The sequence below is a fragment of the Lactuca sativa genome, chromosome 8 (assembly GCF_002870075.4).
Source record: "Lactuca sativa cultivar Salinas chromosome 8, Lsat_Salinas_v11, whole genome shotgun sequence".
Classification (NCBI taxonomy): Eukaryota; Viridiplantae; Streptophyta; class Magnoliopsida; order Asterales; family Asteraceae; genus Lactuca; species Lactuca sativa.
In genome coordinates, this window is record NC_056630.2 from 181,891,797 (window position 1) to 181,901,832 (window position 10,036).

At 32.9% G+C, this 10,036-nt stretch overlaps 1 protein-coding gene across 2 annotated transcripts; it reads right to left on the reverse strand.

Annotated features, from left to right (window-relative positions):
• Window positions 1-1,454: 1,454 nt before the first annotated feature.
• Window positions 1,455-4,013, reverse strand: LOC111881754 (probable phytol kinase 3, chloroplastic). Of its 2 annotated transcripts, none has more exons than XM_042897111.2 (6): window positions 3,574-4,013; window positions 3,022-3,089; window positions 2,810-2,941; window positions 2,612-2,727; window positions 2,335-2,377; window positions 1,455-1,778 (listed from the first exon to the last, which is right to left on the reverse strand). In XM_042897111.2, exons 1-6 carry the CDS (start codon window positions 3,694-3,696, stop codon window positions 1,598-1,600), a joined length of 663 nt encoding a protein of 220 aa, XP_042753045.1. In that variant the 5' UTR covers window positions 3,697-4,013; the 3' UTR covers window positions 1,455-1,597. The 2 variants fall into 2 exon arrangements, with proteins under 2 accessions (XP_042753045.1, XP_023733914.1); XM_023878146.3 differs by having other exon boundaries at window positions 2,335-2,449; window positions 3,574-4,010.
• Between the last annotated feature and the right edge of the window lie 6,023 nt (window positions 4,014-10,036).

The following is a 10,036-nucleotide window of genomic DNA, read 5'->3' on the forward strand; positions in this document are numbered from 1 at the left end:
TCGGATCCAGATTATGCAGCTGATATTGATTCGAGGAGGTCATTGAAAGGATATGTGTTTGTAGTTGGAAATGCTTTAGTGAGTTGGAAAGCAACTTTGCAGCCTTCAGTAGCTTTGTCCACTACAAAGGCTAAGTATATGGCTCTTACAGAGGCTACAAAGGAAGGAATTTGGCTGAAAGGTTTGCTTGGAGATTTTGGTTTTCATCGAGATAAAGTTGTTATTTTTTGTGACAGCTTGAGTGTAATTTGTTTGGCTAAAGATCAAGTACATCATGAAAGAACGAAGCATATAGATGTTCGTTATCACTTTATCCATTCAGAAGGAAGAATTCAAGTGAAGAAAGTTAGGACCCAAGACAATCCAACTGATGCATTAACAATGTCGTTACCTTTAACAGAATTTAGACATTGTTTAGATTTTCTAAACATCAACAAGTGGAAGTAATTGTTTGTTTTTACTGTACTCATAGTTAAAGCCAAGGTGAAGAATTGTTAGTCAGTTTAATATGTGGTTTTAACTATAAGGGTAGTTTTGTCATTTTTTGGAGTTGTTTGTTGCTATAAATAAGAGAGGGTTCGTAATTTGGGAATAACTCTTGTTTATGTGAAACTAGGATTATGAGGTCCAAGTTTGATAGATTACCATACGTATTCATTAAGAGCATACAAATAGTCTTTCATGTGGATTGTCTACTGATCATACTCCTCCAAAATTGGAGCACAAGTGTTTGAATCAACAATTTTTGCAACATTGTACATCGCTTAAGAACTGTTTGCCATTGAAAAACATGTTCAAAACTGCCAAAAACTTAAGAAATATAAAATTCAAACAGAAAAACAAATATGTGAGTAACATATCAGAGGTATATGAAAACCAAATGAATTCTAAAATTATTAAACGGTCATGCTATGATACCACTCGTTCAGTAAAGAAATCAATAATAAACAAAATTGCAAAACTAAAATGAGCACAGACAAATTATAAATATTCTTCGATTGATCAAAAAATGCAACACAAGCCTAGGTGTTATAGATAGAACACGAACTAGCAAAAAAATCATTACATTCTCCATCCACCTCTATATATATATATATATATATATATATTGTATGAATAGCTAAGTTAGTAGAATAATTAACAACCAATAATAATAAGACACGTAGGAGAGCACACATGATTTGGTTACAACGACGTTTCCCTCACTTACTTACACCAGCTAAGTGTGTGACAGTTCATCATGTGTCAAATAACAAAGCAACAATTGTAGAGCTCTCTTCATTTCGGTAATACAAAAACCTTGACAAAATAATGATGCTTTCTTTCGAAAGATAAGACAGCCACAAAAAACATTGAATTTCAACAGTCACCATAAATGATACAAAATTTAATAGTTACTTTTTTATTTAACGTACTTAGGAAGTTATAACATCAATAACGACAAACGACTACAATTAGACAAGAACAATTCTGCAATTAAAACCAACATTTGCGTACATAAATTGGTGCAAGTTCTAATCAACATAACACGTACATGACTATAATCCATTTGAGTAACATTTTACAACAAATAATCACATATTTCAGCTCAATACATTTACAAGAATACCAAAGTTCCTAGCAACACATTGGCAAGAGGCACAGTCAGATTGTCGTCTAATTTAGTGCTTATTGGGAGAGACTCAACCAACGCACTCATAAGAGACACCACGAAGAAGCCCACCACCATTTCAGATTTTTTCTCAACAAAGCCAAACATCGAGAAATAGTACATGTACCTATACAATATCACTAATATTCCAAAGTGTTTCTTTTTTTAAAAATGGAATTAATAGGGACAAATGGCCAACCCTTAGGCATGTTTCTTTTCCCCCGCTAAATGTTGTATTGATTGAGTGTTGAGCAGATAAATGATGTCTATCTCGAGTAAGTGTTCTATACACAAAGATAGTTTTTCTTTAGGACTAAATACTTTGTCTGAATGTGAGTAATTACTGACTTTACCATTCTGTTTATAAGTGACATTGAATAACAAATGAGTGTTTATACAAGAATGTTAAATGGGAGTTTCTTTTTCACTTAATAGAGAAAGTGAGGAAAAAACTAAGAGTGTTTTATAACGTTTCGGTAATTTATTATTTCCTTTCATGTTGCCAAGTGTTGCTGTCAATGTCATTTCCTTAAATATATTTTTAACATCATTTATCAGCACAAAATCGTTATTTAGACAATACTTAGTGGGAAAAAAATAGAGTCCAATCTCTTGTACAAAAGGAAAATATTTATTTTCCAATGGGATATTGTTTGCCAAAGGATCAAAATTCAAAAGATTACCCAACAGAAGCAATGAAACCTGCAACTGCCATGGCAATGGACCCTGCAAAAGATTTATCAATATTATAAGGAATTTTCTTCTTTCCGAATCGCCTTCCAATAACATCAGCAAAGCCTGGGGAAAGAACAAGATCGAAAGGTTTAATTTTCACATGAGACACTCTTTTGTCCCACTAGATAAAGTGTAACAATGTTGGTTATAGACTTGCTCTTAATCTTTTTTGTGTGCAAAAGAAATAAATGTCCTTATCATCATAATTTTAGAAAGAATCATTACCATCTCCAGCACAAAGATTACATATTGCAGCAATGGCAATAGGTGATGTTCTCCAGTAGACAGTACAACACAATGTGATTGTACAAACATAGTACAAAGGACCCCTTATAAGTTCCCTGATACATAAAGAAGCAAATAAAATGATAATAAAATCTTTGGTTAATTCATAGGATCCGATATATTTTGTAGTTTAAAAACCTGTAGTCTCCAAATCTGCTCATAGATTTGACAGTGGCCTCATCTTTCACTATTCCATATCCAATGAGAAGCACTTTCACTATGTTGACACCTGGCACAACAGCTGCCATGAATGCTCCTTGACTTCCTGAACTGTGATAATATAGGAATAACGTAATCATCATACATGAAGTTAATGACCAAAACATCCCTTCCTTTCTCACGTTAATTACCTGAAGAGCGGCCAGCATAACATGAACTGTAGTCCAAACGTTATATGCACGAGCTTCCTGTTTAGTTTCTGATAACGAATGAAAACAGCTTTATAAAACACTTACGAGTTCTGACTATTAATAAAGACACATTTGCGTGAAAACCTTCATCGATATACCCAAAACGGCAAAACGTTTCACATTTATCAAGAAGAAAATCTTTATCAGGAAAGATTGGGCGTAAAAATAGGATTTCTCATATATTTTTAAGCCAAATTAAAATTGTAAGACAGGATTTCCTTGTAAATTTATAGTAAATCTCAAATGAATCTTTTTGATTATGGATCTTGTTGTAGATTTATATCCGACAGAACTCTATTCATGATGTTGCAACTTGCAAAGCTCAGATCTACATGCACGTAAGTTAAGTTGAAATAAAATCCTCGTTGACTTTACGTAAAAGCCAAAATTGATCGACAGTTTTGCAACGAGGAAGTAAGATGAAAGCATCAAAAACCCAATCGAAACACACCTGAAAACGTAGAGTAATCAAAGAAGTAAAAGAAGATCCACCTGGTCGAAAACTCCTCTTCTTGCAGTTTCTTCAAAACATCGAAGCAAAGAGAGTGCGACACAAATGGAGAAAGTTAAGGCGCAAAGATCCCCAGTGAGGGGGGACTTCGTCAAGAATATCATCGTGCGACAAACCAGTTCGGAGTTTAATTGCTGGAATGCGTAAGTGGTGATTAATAAGAAGAACAACAGTGATTTGTGATGTGGACGTCTAGATGATGATCAATTAAGAGGCGCTGACCAAACAGAATTGTCCAATACAGGACGGAAGACAATTATAATTCAAGAAGAATGAAAATGACCAAAAATTTTGTTTCCAAATGGGGGTTTTAGAATCTTCAAAGGAAATGGAAACAAGAAGTCATCGCTTGAATTTGGGTTCTACGAGGCATATTAAGTCTTTGGAGATTGGTAGAGTATGTTTTTCTATATATTTTTTGTTTTGGTTGGTGGGTATTCATTATTCTTTCCCTAACAGCTTTTTTTTTCTCCTTTACATTCTCTCTTTTATTCCTAAATCTTCTATAGTTCTATTCCCAAACACATGAAAGTTGTTATCTTTCTTTCCCCTCCCATCTATGAATCCATGGTAAATGAAGAAGCACAAAACACAAGATTAAGACGAACCCAACACTTTGTCTAATGCCTTTAACCAGGGGTAAGGATTTGAATATAGAGAGGGCTTATAAATTTTTTTGAATATATATATATATATATATATATATATATATATATATATATATATATATATATATATATATATATATATATATATATATATATATAACATTATGAATTTTTCTGTAATTATTATGGACTATCTTTTTAATTTTAAACAAAAAGCATCAATTTTCCTAATTATGACCAAAATAAATTCAAAATTCTTAAGGTCGTACAAGTTAACTTTATTAATATATAAACAAATCATTTAAATATGTACATATGAAATAATAAAATAATAAAGTACATAGAAAAAGATAGAAAAAAGAATATGGTTGGGATAGGTTTTCTTTATCTTTTGTCACCACTCTATATTTTTATTTTACTTCGTCTTTCCCCAAATTTCAACTATACACAAGTTACAATTATACAAAAAAACTCTAAAGGAAGAAATATGGATAAGGTTGGAGGGAGTGATGTCACACTTTCTCATGAAACCGCAATGACACGTAAACATTATTTTACCTATTACCACAAAAATGTGGTATCATACCACACTCAATGAGTGGTGTCACACTTGAATATTTTATTTAATAAATAATGGTGATCAATCAGAGGGAGGGAAGAAAAATGAACCAATTACATTACTGAAAGATTTTGTTTGAAGAAGTGCTCCACTAGAAAGGTGCAGTGCACTCTGTACCGCACCCAGGGAGGGAGCAGTGTTTGTGCTTATGTGGCAAGAGGAATGCGGTCCAGACCGCACCCACTTCCTCCTTGTAAAAGACATACGGTTCGCTGAGAAAAGCCACATTAGTGATTTGCGATAACCGAGAGGTAAAGTTGCGACGACAACCAACAGTATACGGTCATCGACCATTGTGTTTGACATAGGGGCTGATAGGCGAAGACGCAAAGTCTTGGCAACGATTCTAAAATTTGTAAACTTTTTTGAAAAGAAAAATTTACATACTTATCTCTCATTCTCTAAAGATAATTAGGAGCAAGTTTTTCCAATTTCTGTAAAAATATTTAATTATTTTAATTAAAAAATAGAGTTATGTGACCTTATACTGATTTATTACCTCCTTTATGATTTGTGAATGTGTTCATCCGTGTTAGTATAACTGAGGCATTGTAGTTTGTTTAAAAGTATATAGTAGGTTTAATCATATAAAAAAGTTTATGGACCAGTTGGGGGGGCTGAGCACCTGCCTGCCCCCCAACTGCCTCCGCCACTGCCTTTAACATATATATATATATATATATATATATATATATATATATATATATATATATATATATATATATATATATATATATATATATAGGAGTGTGGAGCAATCGTGAATAAAGGTAACACAATAAAGTGCACCACCAAAAGATTGAATACACACCTAAGTATCGAAGTTGTTAGGGACTATGGCCGTTTCGGTAGCCTCAACGCTCCCTAGAAGCCAAAACTACTTGGTTCATTATTTAACTGAATCTGTGTTTTGTGTTACATTTTTATTTCTATTTTCCTTTATTTAATTTTAAGTTGATTTTAAGTTATATTTTATTGTATTATATCTTAAGTAAATTGGGTATTTGGGCTTTAGAAATCTTAGATTTTTATAAATGTTTTTTTGCCAAAAATATTAGGGTAGGTCCTTTCAAATATTTAAAATAGATCTTAAATTATTTTTATATATAACTATTACTATTTTTTTAGGTGGGTCAAGTGACCCACCTTCTTTAGTTATAGTCTTGTCTGTGGGTCTTTTCTCCATTCTATTTGATGTCTTCTACATTATATAAGAGCTAATCTGATTCTCTTTCATATATCTCATCCAACGGCCATAATGGCTAGCGATGATGAGTGCCCTCCAAACAAAGTCTAAATAATCACCAACATAACATTCTATATTTCCATCCTTCTATACCCACCCGACCTAAACTACGATGCATAAAGAAAAATTTTCATGACAATGTATAGGGTTTGATGTTATTGATCACACTAACAGTACCTTCGACAAACCTGTCCCATAAACTACTAATTAATAACGGAATAAGATTGACTTGATCTACTATGTATATATAGCACCCTCTCGCACACTTATTTTGGTGGTCCTGAAGAAAGATACAACGGCTCGCCATTTGTGGGTAAGTCTTGAAAAGATTTTTCATGAAAACAAGGATGCCAATATGGTCCAACTACATAGCGAATAACACACCATCTCCATGGGTGATCTATCAGTCAAATACTATTATATAAAGATAAAAATTATGGCATGTTATTGACCAAAGCATTGTCATCTAAACCATTAACGGGTTTTCTCCAAAGTTTGACTAGGTGGCAAGCATAATCCATCATTGGTTTCCTCTTCCGAACTTCTTGTGGACCCAGTCGATGTTCCTACTCGAGGAACAACGAATGGCTCAATATCAGGAACCCTCTACGCCATCTCACAAGCATCATGCTTCTTCTATGTTTTTATATGGGAGGGATCCAAGTCAAGGAAACTGACATCACGATGACCTCCAACAACAACAATAGAGTAATCAATGTCGACTTCCATAACAACCTACTACCATCATTTCAAAATACGGTTGGGTCTACATCATGTCGTTAGTTCACACTTCCACGTAACCACAATCCATCACTTTATCTAGTTCGACAACAATGTAACACCTATAATTTTGTGTTTGGCATTTTAATCATCCCTTAAAAACAAACTAAAAAATAGATTAGTTATAAAAGATGATTGATTTTAAATTTCAATTTAGTAAACATAAAATAATTAAATTAAGAATTTATTAATTGTTAGGTGAAAATTAAAGTCAAAAGTTTTGAGATTGAAATAAGGAATGAGATTTGACTGAATTTATTTAACTAAAATATAGACTTAAACTATAAGAATTTAACATTGGTGATTACCAAAGATGTTTATAAGGTTAAAAAAAGTTAGAATGTTGATGGGTCAATTTTGCTTGTTAGGAAGTAAGCGGATAACTTGCAAGATTTAAAGCATACAAGACATAATATCTATGTGGTTCGGTCAAGGTGACCTATGTCTACGGGCAGGAGAGGAGTATTCTTTATTTCAGATTTCTCAAACAGTGGTTACAAGTACAATTTTCACAAAGATTTGCCTGGCACTCTAGAATTCACAATGCAAAATGACTTAGCATGCATCCCTATTTATACTTGAAGGATTATACCTAAAACCCAAATGGTTCAAGCCCATTGGCCCATTGGCCCATAAGCCCATGATGGTGTCTATCAATCAAAATCCGTCAGACAACATCTTTTGGAACATTCATCCTTGCATAAGCATCAACAACACACATGATGGAACAACAAGATCCATATTACGATATCATGATGCAAGAGTGGCACATCAAGATCACCATGGCGTATCAGTAACATCCATTTTTCCAGAACGAATCTAATTAGGGTTTTAAGGAGTCAAAATGATGGATTTTAGAGAAAAGGGATCCTCAAAACATGAGGCATAGAGGCTCACAACATGAGATGTGTTGCATGAAGATTTTTGTAACACCCGTGTTCCTAGGATAAGCATTAGTATGATGATGTAATAGTTATGGTCAAAAATTTTAACCTATTTTGAAGTAATAAAGAGGAATTACTTTAATATTATGTGAATTATGTGATTTTAAGTGCATTATATTTACTTATAAAATATAATAAGTTAAGAATATAAAAATAAGCGTCAAAAATAAAATAATAAATAAACCCAATATCTATGAGCAAGTTGTAATGGACGTGACAAGGATTTCGGAGATAAAAAGAGCACCAAAATCCGAGTTATAATGAAGAAGTTATGACCCGTCAAAGTTTCGCGACAAAACCGGTATGACGTTGTGTGACGTAAAATGTGAGTTTATGATAAAGTGCTTTCTATCCTTAGCAATCTAAGTGAAAGTCATATGTAGTATATGTTGGATAAGGTGTCTAAGTCCATAACTATATTTGGTATGTACTTGACCCGATTTGGCATGGTCCATTTGGGTTGCATGGCATCAGAACAATTTGGATAGACTTTTGTGAGAAGAGGATATTTATGGCTTATTAATATATTATAAGTTCTAATATATTAATTTGAATTATTTAATTTTTATTGATCAAGAATTAGTTTGGAATTAATTTTGTGATCAAAAGAGATTAATTAAATAAATGGGGATTGATTTGGTAAATCATTCATTCTTATACAGTGCATTTTTGATCCATAGTTCATCATGGTGGGCTAAATCCATGTGGTTACACATGGATGCTCCATGGAGGTTAAAACCCATGGATTATGAGGAATATGGAAAGGCATGAGTTACATGGTGTAACCCTAATATGCACACTATATAAAGAAGCCTCATGTTAGCAAATCAGTAGTTAAGTGATACTAGTGAGGGCTAGCCAATTTTTGATGCATATAATCTTCTCTCAAGTTCTTCCAATTGTTGGTGGTGTTGTGTGAAGAATTTAAGACATCACATTTAGGGTGCTAGGCTCACACAGTCTTAAGGAATCCAAGCTACAAGAAAGGTATGTCATTCTACTAGGTTTTTGTAATACATATACCCCATGATATGCTAGTTAGAATGAAAACCTTGGAAAATGAAAGTTTGCATGTAGAGAAAACATTGATCCAAGGTTTCTAGGGTTGCATGTACACCATAGGAGTGTTAGAATGCTCAAATTCCATCAATGATATCATAGCCTAGGCTTGTTTTCAATTATACTTGATGCAAATTGCTAAAAAAAAGATCGATTTTTCTGCCCACTATTCAGTGAACTCACTGAGTCCATGTGAAAACTCATCCAACTCGTCGAGTTCGTTCATCCACTCGACGAATAGAAGACCCTGAGTGCTGAATTTCGAGTTTTATTGCTACAATTGGACTATGATCATTACCCTAAACTGTTTTTAGATTGATAAACCTGTTTTTTATTGTGGTAATGATTGTGCTTATCCAATTTCAAAGATAATTGTCAAAGTTTCAAGTTTTATATTAAGCTCATATGATACTTGAAAATTGTTGATTTGAATTATGCGTGCTTATGAGTTTTGTTAGATCATAGAAATTATTGGACGTGTTAGTGTAATTATTGATCTAAATGCTTTTTAATGAACTCCATAACTTGTCCAAAAGTTATGGAATTCCAAAAGTCTTTTCCATTAAAATCATTAAAAACCATAAGTTATAGAAATGAAAGGTTTTGAATAGTTTCAAAACTTTCCCTCAAGTTTTGAAATTTGTAAAGTCTCTTTAGAAAACTTTAATTCCAACCCTTAGAATTTTAAAAGTTTAAATCAACCCTTATACTATTATATTATTAAAAGTCTAATAATTATATATATATATATATATATATATATATATATATATATATATATAAGATCAAGTCAGTCTTACCGTTACGAGACCTCATTCACGAAGCCGGTCTATAAAGGGGGTATAAGGTTGTTATCTATAAAATGGCAGCTTAATAAGTTTCCACTCTCACCCACTGCTTCCTTGACTGGTGGAGGGTCGTTAGTTGAACAGGTAGGACAAAGACTATAATTCTCATTAAAAGTATAATGATAAATAAAAAGTAACTAAACCTTTTATAAATTCCTAATCTTAGTTACTTTAGGAAAATGTGAAATTGATGCTAACCCATGAAATTAAACTTTGCACCTTACTAAAGTCGTTATTGGAGTGTGTGTGGTTAATCGGCACACTAACTTGGACTTACAAGGGTGGAAAACGGTGGCTTAAGGATTATCATAGATCAGTGAAGTGTGTGTGGTTAACCGAC